This window comes from Syngnathus typhle, linkage group LG9 (genome assembly GCF_033458585.1).
Source record: "Syngnathus typhle isolate RoL2023-S1 ecotype Sweden linkage group LG9, RoL_Styp_1.0, whole genome shotgun sequence".
Lineage (NCBI taxonomy): Eukaryota > Metazoa > Chordata > Actinopteri > Syngnathiformes > Syngnathidae > Syngnathus > Syngnathus typhle.
In genome coordinates, this window is record NC_083746.1 from 15,061,707 (window position 1) to 15,085,572 (window position 23,866).

General features: G+C 43.6%; 1 protein-coding gene across 14 annotated transcripts in view; it reads left to right on the forward strand.

The window, feature by feature from the left end:
• wdr4 (WD repeat domain 4) overlaps positions 1–23,866 on the forward strand; it is a 124,016-nt gene that overhangs the window by 49,795 nt on the left and 50,355 nt on the right. For 12 of the 14 annotated variants that reach the window (XM_061287425.1, XM_061287422.1, XM_061287421.1 and 9 more), the window contains 2 exons: positions 16,320–16,418; positions 20,064–20,128. In XM_061287425.1, coding sequence (XP_061143409.1) covers positions 16,320–16,418; positions 20,064–20,128 — 164 coding nt within the window. The remainder of the gene's footprint in view (positions 1–16,319; positions 16,419–20,063; positions 20,129–23,866) is intronic. The other 2 variants (XM_061287423.1, XM_061287434.1) reach the window with 1 other exon arrangement.

The window sequence follows — 23,866 nt, forward strand, 5'->3', positions numbered from 1 at the left end:
CTGTTACGCCCCCCCCTAGCAAGAAGAAAACTATTCGCGCCCCCCCATCCCCACCGTAACTATCCTAACTTGTCTTGTAAGTCGTAAAATGTTGCACTGTCGCAAACGTCACAGAAGTAACAATGAGAGCGCCACTGCCCCCTGCTGTGAAAATGCGCAATTACACTTTATTTTAGTACTGCCAAAAAAAAAGCCTGTTCCCCAGGGTCACACGCGCCCCCCTAGGTATAGCACCGCGCCCCCCAAGGGCTAACACTAACCCTAACCCACTATTTGAGAAGCACTGCCTTAATCATTAATTCTAAAACTGTATAGAAACTCCTAATTGTTGAAATGCTTCAAACAACTCAATTATTTAAACGAATGATATTTTCACACAAATCAAATATTTAAGCGAAATAAAATTATCCTTCAAATAGTTTTGAAGACAATTGAATGCATCAATAGTCCGAGTTAGATTCAAATGCAGCCCGACAAGTACAGGACGGGCCCGCAACCAACAAACAATTGAATGGATTTGAATCCAACAATAATCCGATTAGTCTAAATTAAACACATTCGTTGTATTACTTAATTGAAGTAAATATTTAAACGAATTAAATATTTAATGGGATTAAAATATCCTTCAAATAATTTTGAAGGCAATTTATTGCATCAATTGTCCGAGTTAGATTTGAACGCGGCCCGACAAGTACAGGACTGAATAGATATAAGGATTGAATAGATTTGAATCCAACAATAATCAGACTAGTCTACTTTAAACGCCTTCAATAATCTTATTCATCACGGTCCGATTTTATACCATAATAATTTCTTGTAACGGAATCGAATTGTCAAATCAAATACAAACAGTTGATTGCAGAAACCATACAAATTAACGCACAACAAATTAAAACATTTATTGAAAAAGAATGAAATAGAATTACAAACCTTAATTCCCCCAACAACTTGAACAATTTCACTCACTGATACCTGTACAAATAAAATCATTCAGTCACGGAGTCCTTTTGATTACAAAACATAAATCAGTAAAGTAGGAAAAGGTAGCTACAAGTTGTATGCTATTTTTGGTGGAAATAAAGTCGAGTGATCAGTTCGCTTTTATTTCTAAAATTCAAATTTGGGAAATACACTGCTCAAAAAAATTAAAGGAACAGTTTTTTATCAGGGTATGGCATGAATTCAATTACACTTGTCTGATAAGGTTTTGGTCAGGTACGTGGTAGAGGGGGTTGTTAATCAGATTCAGCTGTCTTGGTGTTGATGGAATTAACAACAGGTGCACTAGAGGGGCAACAATGAGATGGTCCCCAAGACAGGACTGGTTTTGCAGGTGGAGGCCATTTCAAGTTCCTCCCTCTTGATCGCTTTTAACTATTTTTCCACAAGTGTTAGCTTTAGCAAGAGTCATTATCACGACTGGGAGCATGAGGCGATTTCTTAACCCTCCTGAAGTTGCGCAGATTGTCCAACTCCTCCAGGATGGCACATCCATACGTGCTGTTGCAAGAAGATTTCATGTGTCTCCCAGTACAATCTCCAGAGCATGGAGGAGATTCCAGGAGACAGGCAGTTACTCTAGGAGAGCTAGACTGGTCCGTAGAGGATCCTCATCCCATCAGCAAGACCGCTATCTGCTGCTTTGTGGAAGGAGGAACAGGTTGAGCACTGCCCGAGCCCTACAGAATGACCTCCAGCAGTTTACTGGTGTGAATGTCTCTGCCCAAACTGTCAGAAACAGACTTCACGAGGGTGGCCTCAGGGGACGACGTCCTGTAGCGTGCCCTGTGCTCACTGCTCAGCACCGTGGAGGTCGATTGGCATTTGCCATAGAACACCAGAATTGGAAAGTCCGCCACTGGCGCCCTGTGCTTTTCACAGATGAGAGCAGGTTTACCTTGAGTACCTGTGATAGACGCGGAAGGGTCTGGTGAAGCCAAGGAGAGCGGTATGCTGCCTGCAACATCAGTCAGCATGACTGGTTCGGTGGCTCTTTGCGGTACACAGTAAAAAAATGTGGCTCTTAGTCTCTGACTGGTTGGCCACCCCTGCTCTAGAGCAGCATTCCCCAACCTTTTTTGTGACACGGTTAGGTGTCAAACAAATTTTACCGAAGGAGGGGAGATGACGTCATTGCCTCCCCAGTCATGAACTTCACCGCACGAAACATATACCGTAAAATCCGGACTATTAGCCGCACCGGATTATAAACCGCACCAGCTAAAATTGGGGGATATTTTAATTTTTTTCTTATATAAGCCGCACCGGACTACAAACCGCACGTGCACACGCGTTTTTTACAAAGAAAGACCGTTCACAGAAAGCCTTTTTAAAGTTTTAATAACATACTTTAACATGTCTTTCTAAACATTGCCTGTGACGCAGCAGTAATACCGCAGCAACAAGGAAGTGTGCACGCGAGTTATTAACAAAGAAAGACTGGACACAGAAAGCTTTTTTAAAGTTTTAATAACATACCTTAACATTTCTTTCCAACGCGAGTTATTAACAAAGAAAGACTGGACACAGAAAGCTTTTTTAAAGTTTTAATAACATACCTTAACATTTCTTTCCAAACACTGCCCGTGCCGCCGCAGTAATATTGCACAACACGGAAGTAACACAAGACTAATAGGGCTGGATTAAAAAAAACATACCCGGTAAAAGTCACTGAGACGCGGCGATAACACAGCAGCAACACGGTAGTACAACACCAACAGGGCTCGTTAAAAAACATACCAGTAAAAGTAAGAAAAGAGCTTCATCGTCTTCATCTTCCTCCTGTGCACTGAAACCGTCGAAGTCTTCCTCCTCAGCGTCCGATTGGAATAGCGTTAGATATCCTTCGCCTCACACTTTGTCAGTCTCTCTTTCGTCATCGCTTTTATCCATTTCTTCGAGTGTGATGAGGGTCTGTTCATGCTAATTTTATTCATGCACGAAGCGCTAAATTACATTACAAAACTAGCGAGCGACACGTATAGATCCAGAGTAGACGGGCCACGAAATAAAGAAAAGAGTGACGCAACCGTCTTGACAAACTAGCACGTCTTCTTCGGCGCATTATCTCTTCTTCGTCTGTCTCGCTCTTGCTTCCTGCTAGCTCCATAAGCAATGCGACACTGAGCGCCCGGTGTGCTGCGGTTGTGCGATCGGACCAAATTAAACTCCCTGCGCATTGAGGTCCACTTAAATTTTGGAAAGTACATTAGGACTTTAAAAATATTTTCTAAATTTCAGCGACGCCTCTGTTACAATAATGCGACCAGCGCGGTGTGTTGCGCGGTCGGCGACGCGCTACGGTTGCGTGTTCGGCATGCGCTGCAGTTGCCCGATTGGACAAAAATGCGCAAATGAAAAAATGCTTAAAGAAGGCGTTTTTTTGGGGGGGGCTTGGAACGGATTAATTTTCTTTCCGTTATTTGTAATGGGAAAATATGATTCGGAATTCGAACGATTCACTTCTCGAACAAACTTCTGGAATGGATTGTGTTAAAAAACCGGGGCTCCACTGTGTATATATATATATATATATCTAGATATATAAAGATAGATAGATAGATAGATAGATAGATAGATAGATAGATAGATAGATAGATAGATAGATAGATAGATAGATAGATAGATAGATATAGACATACACAGGACTGTCTCAGAAAATTAGAATATTGTGATGAAGTTCTTTATTTTCTGTAATGCAATTAAAAAAACAAAAATGTCATGCATTCTGGATTCATTACAAATCAACTGAAATATTGCAAGCCTTTTATTATTTTAATATTGCTGATTATGGCTTACAGTTTTAAGAAAACTTAAAAATCCTATCTGAAAAAAATTGAATATTTCCAGCAATAATTGATTTGTAATGAATTCAGAATGTACGGCATTTTTGTTTTTTTTAATTGTTTTACAGAAAATAAAAAACTAACACAATATTCAAATTTTCTGAGACAGTCCAGTATATATATATATAATCGCCTCCCCCCCAGACCCCCAGTCGACCCCCAGACCCACGGCTACTTTTCAGTGTTTTTACACTTTTGCCATTCTCATCCCTGGAGTATAGTTCGACTGGTAAATCGAGGACTTTGTCTTTTGTCTTAGCTCCTTCTTCACTTAATAAGAAATGTATCCATCCATCCATCCATCCATCTTCCGCTTATCTGGGGTCGGGTTGCGGGGGCAGCAGCTTTAGGAGGGACTCCCAGACTTCCCTTTCCCCAGCCACTTCATCCAGTTCATCCTGGGGGATCCCAAGACGTTCCCAGGCCAGCTGAGACATAGTCTCTCTCGCACGTCCTGGGTAGTCCACGGGGTCTGCTACCGGTGGGCCATGCCTGGAACACCTCCCCAGGGAGGCATCCAGGAGCCATTCTAATGAGATGCCCGAGCCACCTCATCTGGCTCCTCTCAATGGGGAGGAGTCTCTACCGGATGACCGACCTTCTCACCTTATCTCTAAGGGAGAGCCGGACACCCTGCGGAGGAAACTCATTTCGGCCGCTTGTATCCTGGATCTCGTTATTTCGGTCACGACCCATAGCTCATCTCCGATCCGGAGAAAGCATTTCACTCTATTCCGACTGAGAACCATGGACTCGGATTTGGAGGTGCTAACCCTCATCCCGACCGCTTCACACTCTGCTGCGAACCGCTCCAGTGAGAGCTGGAGATGACGGTTTGAAGAAGCCAACAGCACGTAGTCATCTGCAAAAAGCAGACGCAATGCTGAGATCCCCAAACCGGACAACACCTTGACTGCGCCTAGAAATTCTCCGTCCCTGATGTCCACGCGATGTTGCAGAAGCATGTGAACCAGGACAGCCCCACAACATCCAGAGCCTTTGAAAACTCCGGGTGAATTGCATCCACTCCTTGGGGCTTTTTTAACTACCTCAGTGACTTCGACTCCAGAAATTGGAGATTGGAGAGTCCGCCTCGGAGTCTCCAGGCCCTGCTTCCACAATGGAAGGTGTCTAAGTGTAAATGAGGAGGTCTTCAAAGTATTCTCCCCACAGACTCAAGACGTCTCGAGCCGAGGTCAGCAGCACGCCATCTCCACTGTAAACAGTGTTGACAGTGCACTGCATCCCCCTCCTGAGACGCCGGATGGTGGACTAGAATCTCCTCAAAGTCATTCTCCATGGCCTCGCTAAACTCCTCCCACGCCCGTGTTTTTGCCTCAGCAACCACCGAAGCCGTGTTCCGCTTGGCCATCCGGTATCTGTCAGCTGCCTCTGGTGGACCGCAGGCCAAAACGGCTCAATAGGACTTCTTGAACTTGCCGGCATCCCTTACCTCCGGTATCCACCAGCGGGTTCGGGGATTGCAGCCACGACAGGCACTGTCCACAGCTCCGGTGTGCTGCTTCACCAATGGAGGCAAGGAACAAGGTCCACTCTGACTGAATGTCCCCTGCCTCCCCCGGGAAGTGGGAAAAGCTCTGCCGGAGGTGGGAGTTGAAGCTCTGCCTGACAGGGGATTCTGCTCAAAGTTCCTGGAAGACCCAAGCGCTCTGTGACCGGCATCTTCCCCCACCATCAAAGCCAACCCACTCCAGGTGGTGATCAGTTGACAGCTCCGCCCCACTCTTCACCCGAGTGTCCAAAACATGCGTCCGCAAATCCAATGACTACAAAGTGAATCATCGAACTGCGGCTTAGGGTGTCCTGGTGCCAAGTGCACACATGGACACCCTTATGTTTGAACATGGTGTTCATTATTGACAATCAGTGTCGAGCACAGAAGTCAAATAATATAACACCGCTCGGGTTCAGATCGGGGGGGGCCATTCCTCTCAATTACGCCATTCCAGGTCTCACTGTCATTGCCCACGTGAGCATTGAAGTCACCCAGTAGAACGAAAGAGTCCCGAGAGGGAGGGCTCTCCAGCACTTCTTCTAAGGACCCCAAAAAAGGTGGGTACTCTGAGTTGCTGTTCAATGCATAGCCACAAAAAGAGTCAGGACCCGTCACCCCACCCGAAGGCGGAGGGAGGCTACCCTCTCGTTCACCACCTGCTCGACGCCTCTCACCGTGGGCAACTCCAGAGTGGAAGAGAGTCCAGCACCTCTCAAGACGGCTTGTACCAGAGCCCAAACTATGTGTGGAGGCAAGTCCGACTATGTCTAGTCGGAGGTTTTCTGCCTAACACACCAGCGCAGGCTCCTTTTCAGCTAGAGCCATGTCCCAAGAGCCAGCTTCTGCAGCCGGGCATCGGACCGCCTTTGGCCGCCCCCCATCTCGCTTTGCACCCGACCGCTTTGACCTCTAGGAGGGGCCAAAGCGGCCCATGGGAAGGGGGACCCACGTTTTTCTTCTTCGAGCCCCACCTCAAGGCCTGTCTCCAGAGGGGGGCCCCGGAGACCCGCGTCCGGGCGAGGGAAAACAAGGTCCATATATTGTATTCATCCTTAGGGGTCTTCTGAGCCGTGCTTTGTCTGGCCCCTCACCTAGGACCCTTTTGCCATGGGTGACCCTACCTGGGGCATGAAGCCCCAGACAACATTGCTCCTCGGATCATAGGGGCAAGGCAAACCCCTCCACCACGATAAGGTGACGACTCACGGAAGGGAAGAAATTTATCCGTTGATAAAAATAACCCGCGGGGGCAGCAGCTTCAGGAAGGACTCCAAGACTTCCCTCTCCCCAGCCGCTTTATCTAGCTCATCCTGGGGGATCCCAAGGCGTTCCCAGGCCAGCTGAGAGACATACCGTTTTTTTCCGTGTATAATGCGCAAAATTTAACTAATTTATTGTCCTAAAATCTGGGGTGCGCATTATACATGGGTAATTTTTTTTTTAAATTTTTTATTTTATTTTATTTTATTTATTTATTTTTTAAGAAAATCATGGTACAACAAAACCAACAACAGGACTGACCGACAAAGTCGTGGAACAAAAAGACAGGGTGACATTACCAAAGACAGGAACAGAAACCAAACAGACATCATGACAGTAACACATGCAATGATCTGACGGTGAGCGAGGGGCAGACAGAACTTAAATACAAAACACGTAACATTGATTGAGGTGACAGAGGAAGGGAGGGGCGACGCGAACAGAAACTATGGCAACCTAGACACATAGCAAAACTGGGGACGAGACATGACAAATCTCCCTCGAAATAAAACTTGAAATCACCTTTCTTCTTGTTTGTTGTCAATCGCGCATCGCATTCAGCCATCCTGCCCAACACACGTGTGATGCGATGGTGAAATCCTTAATGGTGTGTTATTGTCAAATATTGTTTGTTTTTTAATCTCCATCGCGGACCAGACGTCATACGGAGGCAGTATGACTGCGCATGCGCACTATGGATCCGATGCGCAGAACGGATGCGCAAGACACGTCAGCTATATAAAGAGCGAGAGTTGTTTTCTTCCTATTAGTTTCAATTCACAGTTAAATTAGCAGTTTCAATCAGCAAATAACAAAATGCGTATTACAGGTAATATTTTATTTCACAACACTTTGCCTTGTTCTTTTCGTCTCTGCTGTTCACTTCAAACACGCGTCATCCGAACGCAATGCTCTCGTATCAGACGCTTGCTCGATCACCTGCTCATTTGCTGTCACAATGTACCCTACACAAATCCGAAACATTTGTTGCGGCTCCGAGTCACGACGAGGGGCAAGTTTTGGTTTCCAAGGGTGTTTTTATTCCTCTTCAACGTCTCTCCCATACAGATCCGCCTTTTTCACGTCCGCACGCCTTTTTCACATGTCCGCACTGATCACGGTGGTGCCTTTACGGGCAGTCTGAGAAATCAACGCCAACAAAAAAAATGACATCCAGCCTGGTAAAGACTATACCAAAGACTATAAAAATGGGACCCATTGCCTCCCTGCGTGTGTGACGATCATTGGGACTTAAAAAAAAAAAAAAAAGAAATTTGGGTGCGTATTATACATGGGTACAGGCTTTTTTCCAGCATCAACATGCCATTTTTAGGGTGCGTATTATACATGGGGGCGCATTATACACGGAAAAAAACGGTAGTCTCTCCAGCGCGTCCTGGGTCGTCCCCGGGGTCTCCTACCGGTGGGACATGCCCGGAACACCTCCCCAGGGAGGCGTCCAGGAGGCATCTTGATGAGATGCCCGAGCCACTTCATCTGGCTCCTCTTAACGTGGAGGAGTAGCGACTCAACTCTGAGTCTCTCCCGGATGACCGAACTTCTCACCCTATCTCTAAGGGAGAGCCCGGACATCCTGCGGAGAAAATTCATTTCGGCCGCTTGTATCCGGGATCTCGTTTTTCGGTCACGACCCATAGCTCGTGACCATAGGTCTTGGTATCTTAAGTATCTTGGGGTCTTGTTACATATTATATTAATGTAATTAGATTATAATTATAAAAACTTGATGTGCTGGAGAGCAAATATGAGAGCAGGTGTAGAATCAGTGCCAAAACAATCAAGGAATATACCGTATTTTCCTGACTTTAAGTTGCTCCGGAGTACAACTCGCACCAGCCGTACAATGCATAATAAAGAAGAAAAAAACATATAAGTCGCACCGGAGTACAAGTCGCATTTTTGGGGGAACTTTATTTTACAAAATAGAATACCAAAAACCGTGTTACATAAACACAAACGAGGAACTGAGAACGTGCCTGACGTTATTCAAATAACTATAACATGCATAACAAGTTTATATAACCACTCCAAACCAAATCACTCTTAATCATTAAATTCATCAAATCTTCTTTGTCCTCCGTGTCACTTATAAACAACGCCGCTGCTGACTCCAGAAGTACATGCGGCACTGACGTCATACTCATTGTCAGTTGTGGTTTCACTTATTCCACAGCAACCGTAGCGCGTCGCCGACCGCGCAACTGCACCGCGCTGGTCGCAATTGTGACAGAGTGGTTGCTAAAATATAGAAAATATTTTTAATGTCCTAATGGACTTTCCAAAATTTAAGTGGAGCTCAGTGCGCAGGGAGCTTAATTTGGTCCGATCGACAAACTGCGGATCAAAAGTCTAGTACAGAGACAAGTTTTTGATGCACCACCTGTTTTCGACTACCGTTTTTTTCCGTGTATAGTGCGCCCCCATGTATAATACGCACCCTAAAAATGGCATGCTGATGCTGGAAAAAAGCCTGTACCCATGTATAATACGCACCCAATTTTTATGATTTTTTTTTTCATTTTATTTATTATTTTTTTTTTTTTAAGTCCCAATGATCGTCACACACGCAGGGAGGCAATGGGTCCCATTTTTATAGTCTTTGGTATGGTCTTAACTAGGCTGGATGTAATTTTTTTTGTTGGCGTTGATTTCTCCGACTGCCCGTAAACGCACCACCGCGCTCCGTGCGCGCATGTGAAAAAGGCGTGCGGACGTGAAAAAGGCGGCTCTGTATGGGAGAGACGTTGAAGAGGAATAAAAACAGCCTTGGAAACCAAAACTTGCCCCTCGTCGTGACTCGGAGCCGCAACAAATGTTTCGGATTTGTGTAGGGTACATTGTGACAGACAGCAAACGAGCAGGTGATCGAGCAAGCGTCTGATACGAGAGCATTGCGGTCGTATGGAGCGTGTTTGAAGTGAACAGCAGAGACGAAAGGAACAAGGCAAAGTGTTGTGAAATAAAATATTACCTGTAATATGCATTTTGTTATTTGCTGATTGAAACTGCAAATTAAACTGTGAATTGAAACTAATAGGTGGAGAACTGAACTCTCGCTCTTTACGTATATAGCTGACGTGTCTTGCGCATCCGTTCTGCGCATCTGTAATGGCGGCCTCCGTATGACGTCCGGTCCGCGATGGAGATTAAAAACCAAACAATATTTGACAATAACACCATCAAGGATTGCACCATCGCATCAAACGATGTGTCGTCAATTATGAATTTTACTGATGAAGTGTGTTGGGCAGGATGGCTGAATGCGATGCGCGATTGACAACAAACAAGAAGAAAGGTGATTTCAAGTTTTATTTCGAGGGAGATTGTCATGTCTCGTCCCCAGTTTTGCTATGTGTCTAGGTTGCCATAGTTTCTGTTCGCGTCGCCCCTCTCTTCCTGTGTCACCTCAATCGATGTAACGTGTTTTGTATTTAAGTCCTGTCTGCCCCTCGCTCACCGTCGGATCATTGCATGTGTTACTGTCATGATGTCTGTTTGGTTTCTGTTCCTGTCTTTGGTGATGTCACCCTGTCTTTTTGTTCCACGACTTTGTCGGTCAGTCCTGTTGTTGGTTTTGTTGTAACATGACTTTCTTTAAAAAAAATAAAAATAAATAAAAAAAAACTTTTTCTTTAAATGTTTTTTTAATGAAGTGTTTCCCATTTCCTCACGTGACAGAGGTCACCAGGTGTTTGTGAGGTAAAGCTCTGCTCTGATTTTCAGATATCAGTCACCGTGTTGCCGTTTTGATTTGTTCATTACATTTAGATGTATTCTTTCACTGATTCTTCAAGATGATGTGCTTGGTCAGAATGTTTGCAGTGTGTTCTGATTTCGCTTCATAAGCTCATAAGACCAGCTCAGTGACCTACTGGTAGAGTGTCTGCCCTGAGACTGGAAAGTTGTGTGTTCAAACCCCGGCCGGGTCATACCAAAGACTACAGTAATGGGACCCATTGCTTCCCTGCTTAGCACTCAGCATAAAGGGTTGGAATTGGGGGGTTAGATCACCAAATGATTCCCGAGCGCGGCACGGCTGCTGCTCACTGCTCCCCTCACATGGGGATGAGTTAAATGCAGAGGACAAATTTCACCTCACCCAGATGTGTGTGACGATCATTGGGACTTCGAAAAAAAAAAAAAATCTTTCATACGTAGATCTGACCTGCAGGCGGTGAAGTGATGGAAACTGTTATTCATAATAACAGTGTCGTATGTAATGAGAATCAGTGGTAGTATTTATTTGGTGAAATAATTTTTTAATGCTGTCAATAAATGCATTTGTTTTCAAAAAGCTTTTTCCATGCTTTACTAACTACTAAAGGCCAAAACCTTTTATGCAATGACCTTTACATGTCGTTTATATCACTTCACACAAACACTACATCCATCTGCTCCTGGTTTGGCCCCCCGGTCAAAGTTTAGAACCCAATTCGGCCCGCAAGTCAAAAGGTTTGCCCACCCCTGTACTAGAGGCATGACAAGATAGGACCAGCTCCACAGTACAGTGCAAGGTCAGTTTAATAACAATTTTACAAAGAACTTGCAACAAAGACAATACTATACCATATTTCCCTCACTATAAGGCACGCTTAAAAACTTCAAATTTACTCAAAAAACACAGTGTGACTTATAATGCAGAGCGCCTTGTATATAGATCAATTGATGAATTTGTTGATATATAATGGTTGTACATGGCGCAGTACAGTTTAGTACAACTAGTAAATTACAAGGTCGCATCGGTTTCAGCATTACGGCAACCGTGGTCAGGGGCGTCACTGAAGTAAGCTACTACTGGTGATCGCATGACATTTAAAAAAGACACGTTTTTTCTATAGGCTAGAATCCAACCCATCGCTTGACATACAGGTCAGCCTGTCGAGAGGCAATCACAGTAGGCTGCGCATACACAAGCCCGGCACCAAATCCAATTAGCTTAACGCATTACGCATCAATGCACACACTCACTTTTTGCTTTTAAACTAAATAAAGTTTATGAGAATGAAAAATTAGTGGGGTTGCTGGACCAAGTAATATTTCATACGGAATGGGAGTTGGATTTTACCTCATTGACTGGGTTGACATTCCCTTTAGCACAGCTCCATCTAGTGGATGCAGAACGCAAGCCTAGTCAACCCCAGTTTGGTGCAGTAGCTTCTATTCCATGTCTCTTTTAATCCGGTGCGCCCTATGTATGGAAGAAAAAAAATTCAATGAAGGTGCGCTTTATAATCCAGTGCGCCTTATACTGCAGAAAATACTGTATATAGAATTAAGTGCAGCCTTTAGGGTGTTGGTTGCTCATGGATAAAAACTGTTCTTGAATCTATTGGTCCAATAGATGTATTGATGTATTCCGGGAGAACCGGAATGTTAGTCCCTGTTCCACTCGATTCCTGGTTGTCAATGCCTTACCCCATCCTACACTATAACTGTTTACTAGGGGTGTAACGATTCATCGATACACATCGATTAATCGATACAATGCTCTACGATTTATTGGCACCGATGCTAAACGTAAACATTGATTTACATCGCCGTGTTTGACCTCGGACATCAGACGCGACTTTAATTTGAAATTCAGTTCATTGTTGCTTGCTTCCTCTTTCCGGGAGCAGTGAGCGGCGTGTTGTGTTGTGAGCAGAGCAGGCACGTGAAAGGGGAGTCGACAACTAGTACGCGGTTCCTGGGCTGGTGCTATGGCTAGTGTCCAAAAAGACGAGGAAATTTGCTCCCATTTAGGCTTCAAGTCTTTCGTTTGGAAGCACTTTGGATTCCAAAGAAAAGATGGCTCAGCAGGCAAGACACGTGCAGTTTGTAAATCCTGCCATGCGGTGATCAAATATTCAGGGACCACAAATCTCTATATTTATATTTAAAGAAAAAACACGACATCAAAGTTCAGTGTTAAAATAAGCACTTTGTAAACTACAATACTCTTGTAATTTCCTAGAAAAGAGTTTGCAGTACCTTGTTGATTTTGCGTATGAATTGTTATAAATCAGGATATTGTTCTATATTTAAAAAAAAAAAAATCGATCGTAGAGCACTATATCGCGATGTATCGTGAATGAATCACAGCAGGCTTTAAGATATCGGCAAATATCGTATCGTGTATCTTTGTATCGATATGATATCGTATCGTGACAAAACCCGCGATTTACACCCCTACTGTTTACATAGCATCCCCCCATAAAAACATTAAAGTATGTCCAATTACCGTATTTTTGGGACTAAAAGTCGCTCCGGAATATAGGTCGCATTACCCATAAAATGCACAACAACGTGAAAAAAAACATGAGTCGCTCTGGAGTACAAGTCGCATTTTGGGGGAAATTTATTCGACAAAATCCAACACCAAGAACAGACATGGAGCAACAGGCTAAATGATAGGTATGCTAACGTGACATAAACACAAACGAAGAGCTGAGAACGGGCCTGACGTAACATTCAGAGTTATTCAAATAACTATTACATAAATAACACGTTTATAAAACCATCTGTGTCACTCCAATTCATTAAATCCATCGATCGTCCTTTATGGAAACGATGTTGCGTATGCGCCGCGCCGCTGACCTCTAAATATTCCACAGACCCATATAACGATTTATAAAGTATACCGTTTTTTTCCGTGTATAGTGCGCAAAATTTAACTAATTTATTGTCCTAAAATCTGGGGTGCGCATTATACATGGGTACAAAAAAATTTTTAATTTTTTTTTTTAATTTTTTTTTTTAATTTTTTTTTTTTTTTTTTAAGTCCCAATGATCGTCACACACGTAGGGAGGCAATGGGTCCCATTTTTATAGTCTTTGGTATGGTCTTAACTAGGCTGGATGTAATTTTTTTGTTGGCGTCGATTTCTCCGACTGCCCATAAACGCACCACCGCGCTCCGTGCGCGCACGGGACAGCAAACGAGCAGGTGATCGAGCAAGCGTCTGATACGAGAGCAATGCGGTCGCATGGAGCGTGTTTGAAGTGAACAGCAGAGAAGAAAGGCAAAGTGTTGTGAGATAAAATGCACAGAACGGATGCGCAAGACACGTCAGCTATATAAAGAGCGAGAGTTGTTTTCTTCCTATTAGTTTCAATTCACAGTTTAATTAGCAGTTTCAATCAGCAAATAACAAAATGCGTATTACAGGTAATATTTTATTTCACAACACTTTGCCTTGTTCCTTTGGTCTCTGCTGTTCATCCTAAAACACAAAGGCGCTCTTTAAGCAATGCGACAGTGAGCGCCCGGCGCGCTGCACCAAATTAAGCTCCCTGCGCAGTGCGCACTGAGGTCCACTTAAATTTTAGAAAGTACATCAGGACTTTAAAAATATCTTCTAAATTTCAGCGACGGCTCTGTCACAATAATCGAGTTGGGCGGTCGGCGGTGCGCTACGGTTGAGCGTTCTCTCTCGCGCTCTCTCGCTCGCTCTCGCACACACGCGCACACACGCACACACACGCAAACCGGATATTACACGGAGGCCGCCATTACAGATGCGCAAGACACGTCAGCTATATAAAGAGCGAGAGTTCAGTTCTCTACCTAAATCCGTATTACAGGTAATATTTTATTTCACAACACTTTGCCTTGTTCCTTTCTTCTCTGCTGTTCACTTCAAACACGCTCCATGCGACCGCAATGCTCTCGTATCAGACGCTTGCTCGATCACCTACTCGTTTGCTGTCCCGTGCGCGCACGGAGCGCGGTGGTGCGTTTATGGGCAGTCGGAGAAATCAACGCCAACAAAAAAAATTACATCCAGCCTAGTTAAGACCATACCAAAGACTATAAAAATGGGACCCATTGCCTCCCTGCGTGTGTGACGATCATTGGGACTTAAAAAAATAAAAATAATTAAAAAAGAAAATCATAAAAATTGGGTGCGTATTATACATGGGTACAAGCTTTTTTCCAGCATCAGCATGCCATTTTTAGGGGTGCGTACTATACATGGGGGCGCACTATACACGGAAAAAAACGGTATGTCAAATACCGTTTTTTTCCATGTATAATGCCCAAAATTTAGCTAATTTATCGTCCTAAAATCTGGGGTGCGCATTATACATGGGTACAAAAAAAAAAAAAAAAAATTCTCAAACTTTTAAATTTTTTTTTTTTAAATCCGGATATCATACGGAGGCCGCCATTACAGATGTGCTTTCTTCTCTGCTGTTCACTTCAAACACACTCCATACGAACACAATGCTCTCGTATCAGACGCTTGCTAGATCACCTGCTCGTTTGCTGTCACAATGTACCCTACACAAATCCGAAACATTTCTTCGCTATTGAGTATGCTAGCGCATGCGCAGTGATACTGACCGGCAGAACATCCAGTTGTTCCCAAAGATGATCTTTTTTCTGAAATAATTTTACGTTCACGGACTTAAGTAGGAGTCAAAATCTGGGTGCGTATTATACATGGGTACAGGCTTTTTTCCAGCATCAACATGCCATTTTTAGGGTGCGTATTATACATGGGGGCGCATTATACACGGAAAAAAACGGTAACTATCATATAAACAACAATATTATCAAACCACCTGTGTCACTCCAAATCATTAAATCCATTGATCAAATTCCTCGTCCTTTGTCAACAACGCCGTGCGTGCGCCCTGACGTCAGCCTCGTCGTTATTCCAGAGATCTAGAATATAACTATATTATAGCGTTAACAAAGTACAAGGAAAGACGTGGGTTTGGTAAACGTCTCTTTATTTAACAAAACGAGTTCAACGAGCCAACAAGTACTGAACTGTAATGATAGAAACATAAACAAGTTGCGAGGTGGCACTTCCAGCCATGGAGGTGGAAGAGAGCTCCAGAGAATAGGACCGCGCGTGCGTAAAAGCCATGTCCGAGCCCCATCCACCGTCCCCGGTCAGCCACCCTGCCGAGCGCCGGCCCCCGACTTCTATCCACGGAGGTCAAAGAGAGCTCCGTAGAGTAGGGCCGGGCGTGCGTTAAAGCCATGTCCGAGCCCCATCCACCGTCCCTGGACAACCACCCGGCCGAGCGCCGGCCCCCGACTTCAATCCACGGAGGTGAAAGAGAGCTCCGTAGAGTAGGACCGGGTGTGCGTAAAAGCCACAATAGTTTTTTAAACCTTCTGTGTCGCTCCAAATCATTACGTGTCACTTACAAACAAAGCCGCTAATGATGGCGGTAGTACGTGGGTCCCTTCGTCATCTTCGTCATCCCGTGATCGAATCTTTGTCCTTTATGTAAACAACCGCCGCGCCACTGACGTCACTTGAAATTCAAATTACAGTAATCCCTTGCTACATCACGGTTCGTTTATCGCAGTTTAATTTATTTATTTTTTTTAAATTTTGAAAATTTGTGAAAAAATTCACATAGAAGTCGCTCCTCAGTATAAGTCGCCCACCCACCCAAACTATGAAAAAAAAACGCAATTTATAGTCTGAGAATTACGGTAAAACATGAAGATATTACATAAGTTGTTAGTGTGGTATTAGTTAAGTGGTTGGTGTTTTTCTTTTCTGTGAACGAACATCAGATCATATATTTTAGGAAATCCAGGTACTGTAATTCCACAAGTTTTACATACATTTTCTTGCGACTGTATACGGTATATAAAAAGAAAATGCTAGAGAAAACAGTTTGAAGAAAATTGGTTTTCATTGCTGTTAAAATGTCTTTGTAATTTGTAGGATGGGACAATGAATCTGTGGAACTATAAAATTGGTCAGAAGCTCCAAAGTTGGAACTTGCACGACCTGGAGGAGAAACCGAAATTGGAGAGTGAGCGGGTAACTTTGTTCTATTGTCTTTGATTTAATGTTAGGCCAGACAAGTACCGTATTTTCCGGACTATAAGGCGCACCTAAAAACCTCAAATTTTCTCAAAAGCCTTATGTATGGACCAAATAGAGAATGATGGGTGGATGGAACTTGACCTTTTTAAGTTCACCGATCTATCTGACTGTTTTGTTTTGTACTTATTAAAGTAAGCTTTACATGTTTATTTTGTGTGTTGTGTGATATTAACATTATTGATATATTGTTATTGTTTTCACTTTTTCAAGTTATTAAATTGTGATTGCATTAATGGTGCGCCTTATAGTCCGGTGCGCCTTATATATGGACAAAGTTTTAAAATGGGCCATTCATTGAAGCTGCGCCTTATAGTCCGGTGCGCCTTATAGTCCGGAAAATACGGTAAGTCATAGCCCAATTATTTTTCAAGGTAGAATTATCTTTAAAATACACATTTTGGGGTGGCTCGGTGGAACACTGGGTAGCACGTCCGCCTCGCAGTTAGGAGAGTGCGGGTTCAATTCCACCTCCGGCCCTCCCTGTGCGGAGTTTGCATGTTCTCCCCGGGCCCGCGTGGGTTTTCTCCAGGCAGTCCGGGTTCCTCCCACATCTCAAAAACATGCTTGGTAGGCCGAGGACTCCAAATTGTCCCTATGTGTGAGTGCGAGTGCAAATGGTTGATTGTCTCTGTGTGCCCTGCGATTGGCTGGCAACTGGTTCAGGGTGTCCCCCGCCTACTGCCCGATGACGGCTGGGATAGGCTCTAGCACGCCCGCGACCCCCGTGGGGAATAACGTGGTTCAGACTTCAGGCGGTAGGTGGGAGACCCTGAATCAGTCACCAGCCAACTATTCACGCTCACAACCAGTGAGTGGTCAATCGGACTACTTTCATGTGGGAGTACCGTAATTTTCGGACTATAAATCGCACCGGAGTATAAGTCGCACCAGCCATAAAATGCCCAAAAATGTGAAAAAAAACATATATAAGTGGCTCCGGAGTAAAAGTCGCATTTTGGGGGGAAATTTATTCGACAAAATCCAACACCAAGAACAGTCATGAACGAGCAACAACAGGCTAAACCAGGGGTGGGCAAACTTTTTGACTCGCGGGCCGAACTGGGTTCTAAATTTGGACCGGAGGGCCGGACAAGGAGCAGATGGACGTAGGCGTTGTGTGAAGTCATATAAGCGACCTGTAAAGGTCATTGCATAAAAGATCTTGGCCTTTAGTAGGTAGTAAAGCATGGATATTCCAAACAATTTTTTTGAAAACAAATGCATTTATTAACAGCATTAAGAAAATAATAATTCACTAAAAAACTGCTATCAGTGATTCTCATAAAATACGACACTGTTATTATGAATAACAATCTCCATCACTTCAGTGCCTGCAGGTCAGATTAATGAAAGATGTTTATCTTATGAGATCACATCAAACGGCAAACATTCTGACCAAATATATCATCTTGAAGAATCGGTGAAAGCATACATCCAAATAAAGTCATCAAAACAGCAACACGGTGAGGGGTATCTGAAAATCAGAGCAGAGTTTTAACTCACCTGGTAACAGAGGTGAGGAAACGGGAAACACCTCCTTAAAGTAAGCCTTAAGAACTTTACAGGTTAAGATTAGTCGCAAATAGGTGGTGCATCAATGTCCTTGAGCATCCTGCATTGTTTGAAAATGAGAATGGTCGCTAGTTTCAATCCCTGCTATGTGTACAAATCATATTCAAAATGCATTTTTTTACAATAAACTTGAGAGCCTCCCCTTCATTTTCAGTGGGAACAGTGTTGTTGGTCTCCCTTTTTTGCTAGTGCGTCATAGTCTGGAGTAAAATTTGTTGTGGCAATTCTTAGGCGAGATCCGAGGTGTTGGTCCGTTTACCTTGATCTGTGACGGGTTGATGTTGATGTGGCTGAACGTCACGTCGCGTACGTCGAGCCAAATTGGCCACTCTTTTTTAACATTCGGCACTCACTTCTTTTTTTCGGGCCACTCATTTTAATGGAAGGATTCCAGGGGAAGGTTTGTGGGTGGCTTTAGCGCAAAACTGCACCTGAAAGCTCAGCGCGCGAATTATAAGAATGCTGTCGTCAAAGCCCACGCTCGAAATTCGGGACTGATACGAATAGAACGAGAGTGCGCCAAGTCCGTACTACCGAGTACGTACACGCACTTGTGAGTGTACACCGAGCTTTCTGACACGGCTTCCGGTAGTAAATGCGCAGGCGAGCGCTTCGCCATCTACTGGGAAAACGCAGTCATTGCAGGCAAAATGACCCAAAAAAAAAAGTTTAATAATAAAATTTGTTCAGGGTTGGCGGGCCGGATTAAACGGTCCCGCGGGCCGGATGTGGCCCGCGGGCCGTAGTTTGCCCACCCCTGGGCTAAACGATAGGTATGCTAACGTGACATAAACACAAACGAAGAACTGAGAACGGCCCTGAGAGGTGACACAGGAAGGGAGGGGCGACGCGAACAGAAACTATGGCAACCTAGACACAGAGCAAAACTGGGGACGAGACATGACAAATCTCCCTCGGAATAAAACTTGAAATCACCTTTCTTCTTGTTGTCAATCGCGCATCGCATTCAGCCATCCTGCCCAACACACTTAGTCAGTAAAATTCATAATTGACGACACATGGTTTGATGCAATGGTGCAATCCTTGATGGTATGTTATTGTCAAATATTGTTTGTTTTTTAATCTCCATCGCAAACCGGATATCATACGGAGGCCGCCATTACAGATGCGCAGAACGGATGCGCAAGACACGTCAGCTCTATAAAGAGCAAGACTTTAGTTCTCTCCCTATTAGTTTCAATTCACAGTTTAATTAGCAGTTTCAATCAGCAAATAACAAACCTTTCAAACCTTCTGTGTCACTCCAAATCGTTAAATCCTTCAAACTCTTCGTCCTCCGTGTCACTTAGAAACAAAGCCGCTAATGATGTAGTATGTGGGGCCCTTCGTCATCTTCGTCATCAATCTTTGTCCTTTTTTATAAACAACCGGCGCGCCACGCCGCGTCGCGCTGCTGACGTCACTTGAAATTCAAATTACAGTAATCCCTTGCTACATCACAGCTCGTTTATCACGGTTTCACCCTTTTTTTTTTTTTTTTTTCATTTTTGAAAAAAAACGCATATAAGTCGCCCCCCTACCCAAACTATGAAAGAAACGCGATTTATAGTCCGAAAATTACGGTAGTCACTTGCAAGTGTTGTCTCAGTAGAGTGATCAACTCTAAACCCATACTGCAAAGGTTAAAAACTATTGTAAACAACCATATAACCATTGTTGTTGCGCCACAACGTTTTTGAGAATTTTTGCAACAAACTGGAAAAGGCTGGGCAAACTGGCTAGAAAGAGTGAAGTCTTGGCTTCTACAATCGGTCTGAACCCCCATGCGACACCACCCCAATAACTAGAACAGGAGTTGGGAACCCATGGCTCGTGAGGCTAATGTGTCTCTTTTGATTGGTTGAGCTGGCACGCTAGCAAATCTTTAAAATTTTTCAAAATATTGTGTGGCCGCCACCTCGTATGTATAGATGGAAGATAAATTACTGGCATCCAGAAATGGCACACTAGATTATGTATAATCTATTGTTTTCATTTAATTTCCAGAAAGTAATTGTTTGCCATATAACCAGTTCCTTTGATGGGTGTCACATAGCTGTGCAGTTTGACAGGTAAGTGCACTTACCTGTTTGTGAAAGTCTGAATACTTTTGTTCTTCTTTGAAATAATCATCACAACCTTTTTACATTATCGTCATGTTCAGGCCTTTCACAGCTAATTAAAAAGAATGAAGAGTCATTAACTCTTTAACTGCTTATGACGGATAAATTTGTCAGACAAAAAAGTCACGCACCTGGTCTTTGACAAATGTAGTTAATCCGTTTTTTAATGGGATGGGTGAGCCAAAGTCTGGGCCGTCTTTTCTGAAGCGTTCAAGATAGGAGACCAATTTTTCACAAATGCCGCAAGGAATACTCCTCCCCGACAGTCAGGAAGGTAAGATGCTAACTGCTCGCGATCATAACACCTTGTCCTTCAGTCACATTTAGACCATTTTTCTGCTATACTAAAGAATTGTAGCCAGCACTAATGTGTGTACAGATCATGCACTGTAGATAGGGACAAGAATGTATAATGCAGAGTGCTCGCCGAAGTGCTAGTAATGTGCTTGCATCGTTGCGGAACTGCTCTGTAATGTATTCACGGGAAATAATCATTCAGTCAAACATTTGAATCAAGGTGAAATTAAATGTAAAGGTAGAAACCAAGTGGAAATTCTGTGATATATGTATGGGAGCGGTTCGCAGCCGAGTGTGAAGCGGTCGGGATGAGGGTCAGCACCTCCAAATCCGAGTCCATGGTCCTCGGTCGGAAAAAGGTGGAATGCCCTCTCCGGATCTGGCATGAGATCCTGCCCCTAGTGGAGGAGTTCAAGTATCTTGGGGTTTTGTTCACGAGGGAGGGCAAGATGGAGCGCGAGATCGACAGGCGGATCGGTGCAGCGTTGGCAGTAATGCGGACTCTGTACCGGTCCGTCGTGGTGAAGAGAGAGCTGAGCCAAAAGGGTTGTGACCGAAAGAACAAGATCCAGGATACAAGCGGCCGAAATTAGTTTCCTCCGCAGGGTGTCCGGGCTCTCCCTTAGAGATAAGGTGAGAAGCTCGGTCATCCGGGAGAGATTCAGAGTAGAGCCGCTCCTCCTCCACGTTGAGAGGAGCCAGATGAGGTGGCTCGGGCATCTCATGAGGATGCCTCCTGGACGCCTCTCTGGAGAGGTGTTCCGGGCATGTCCTACCGGTAGGAGACCCCGGGGACGACCCAAGATGCGCTGGAGAGATTGTCTCTCAGCTGGCCTGGGAACGCCTTGGAATCCCCCGGGATGAGCTACATGAAGTGGCTGGGGAGAGGGAAGTCTGGGAGTCCCTCCTAAAGCTGCTGCCCCCGCGACCCGACCCCGGATAAGCGGAAGATGGATGGATGGATGGATGGATGGATGGATGGATGGATGGATGGATGGATGGTAAAAATATTTTTCCCATGTGTGAGGATAAATTTTACTGAACACGGATGGATGCTGCAGTAATAAAATATTTTTATTAATAATAATTTAATTCACAGGCTCAATCCAACAGAACCCCAGAAGCATTGCTTGGATTCTGACTGTCCTGTTGACGTTCGGGTTTTCTATATAGAAGATATATTGTGGATGAAACAAAATTTTATAAAGTTCAAAGGCAAAATTATAAAAAAAAAAAAATCAACATAATAAATAGTTATAATTAAAGCAAACAAATACCATGCACACACACGCTTGCGCATTCACACATTCATGGACATGCGCATGAAGAAGTTCATGGTGTCAAACCTGCACTTTTTATTAAAGTTACCGGCTTCCCATTAAAGGGTTGGATAAGCCAGGGTGAAGGGACTCGTCCGACGGCTAACCACCTTTGTTCAATTAATTCTAAAAGAATCAATATAATCTCTTTATGACACCAATCCCTCTGAAGTCAAACGACGCTCGTGCTGAGTAATTTAAATGTGAAACATTTAAACGCGGCCCAACAAATACAGGACGCGCCCGCAACCAATGAACAATTGAATGGATTTGAATCCAACAATAATCCGACTAGTCTAATTTAAACGCCTTCATTAATCTTATTTATCACGGTCCGATTTTATACCATAATAATGACCTGTAACCGAATCGAATTGTCAAATCAAATACAGTCGATTGCAGAAACCATACAAATTAACGCACAACAAATTAAAACATTTATTGAAAAAGTATGAAATAGAATTAAAAATCTTAATTCCCCCAACAACTTGAACAATTTCACTCAATGATACCTGTACAAATAAAATCTTTCAGTCACGGAGTCCTTTTGATTATAAAACATAAATCAGTAAAGTAGGAAAAGGTAGCTACGAGTTGTATGCTATTTTTGGTGGAAATAAAGTCGAGTTCGCTTTTATTTCTCAAATTCAAATTTGGGAAATACACTGCTCAAAAGAATTAAAGGAACAGTTTTTATCAGGGTATGGCATTAATTCAATTACACTTTTCTGATAAGGTTTGTTAGAGTGGTGCTCACTAACTTATTTTGCAAGAATCACATGGGAGACAGTTAAGTCTTTTTGGGCACCTGCAGGCGGATAGTCCATTCGTCACTGTGCGTACAGCAATGATCGAATGACGTCTGACTCTCGCTTCCCACAAGAGCATCTTTATTAAGAGAAAAAGGGTGGGGCTGACAGTAGACTGAATAGACAAGTTAAAAAGCCCTTGACCTCTAGATTAGCAGAGCAGGGGATGTTTTACGACATTGTGTAGGATGGAACAGGCTAGGTTATTTATTACTGGTTACACACCAACATAAGCATAAAACTAACCTACCAAGGTTATTTATTACTGGTTACATACATTCCAACATAATCATATGATCAAGATAGTTTTGGAAAACCCTGACATATCCCTCCTGTTTTATCATACGATTATGTGAACCAGATCAATCAAACATAAGTAAGAAAATATAAAGAAAAATAGTAAAAACAATAAAAAAAATCAATAAAAAAAAACGGAGATGACAGCGAACGGGTTGGAGAACGTGTAGGGTGAAACACGACAAAAACAACAAACAATGATAGCAACAACTTCCAGTGAAGACGAGGACTTTCCTCAATACTCCAGTTCAAACTTATTGTGTGATCTAAAAACCTGCTGGCCGATGTTAATATGCAGGAAAAGTCTCACACGGTCCCTCTGCCTTAGGCGACCAGAATGCTATCAATAAAAAAAAAGAAAAACACAGAAACAGTACATCATTGTATCCATCACCTGCGAAGCATTTTCGATGGACAAATCATCAAGTTTCTGTAAAACACGCTCAGTATAATAGCACCTACGCAATCCGCGTTTCATCATGGTCATCACATCCGTCACGACTAAGAAGTTGTATATGTACGTGTGCTACGGTAGAGGAGACAACCCTCGTCACAGCAGACTTCAAACATGGGATAACACAGGTCGTAAACAAGCACAACAATACCAGCACAACAAGCACAGGAGACACTAGTTTCAACAGCAGTTGCCACCAGTTGCCAGAGAATAGCCATGAAAAGAAACCCCACTGTTGTGGAACTTTGTCATTTGACATGGCCTGCTGTAAATTCTTCAGTGAAGCCATGGCGTCGTAGATGTGTGTGTCATTTTCTCCAGGAATGTATGTGCAACAGGAAGTCCCAATGATGTGGCACACACCACCTTGTGCTGCCGTCAACAAGTCCAGAACCATCCTGTTTTGCAAGACCATCAGCCTAATAGCCTGAATCTCTCTATTTTGTCCATCGTTGACTTGTAGTGAGAGATTCGCAAAGGATTGAAAACGATAGTTCAGTGTCTCGATGAA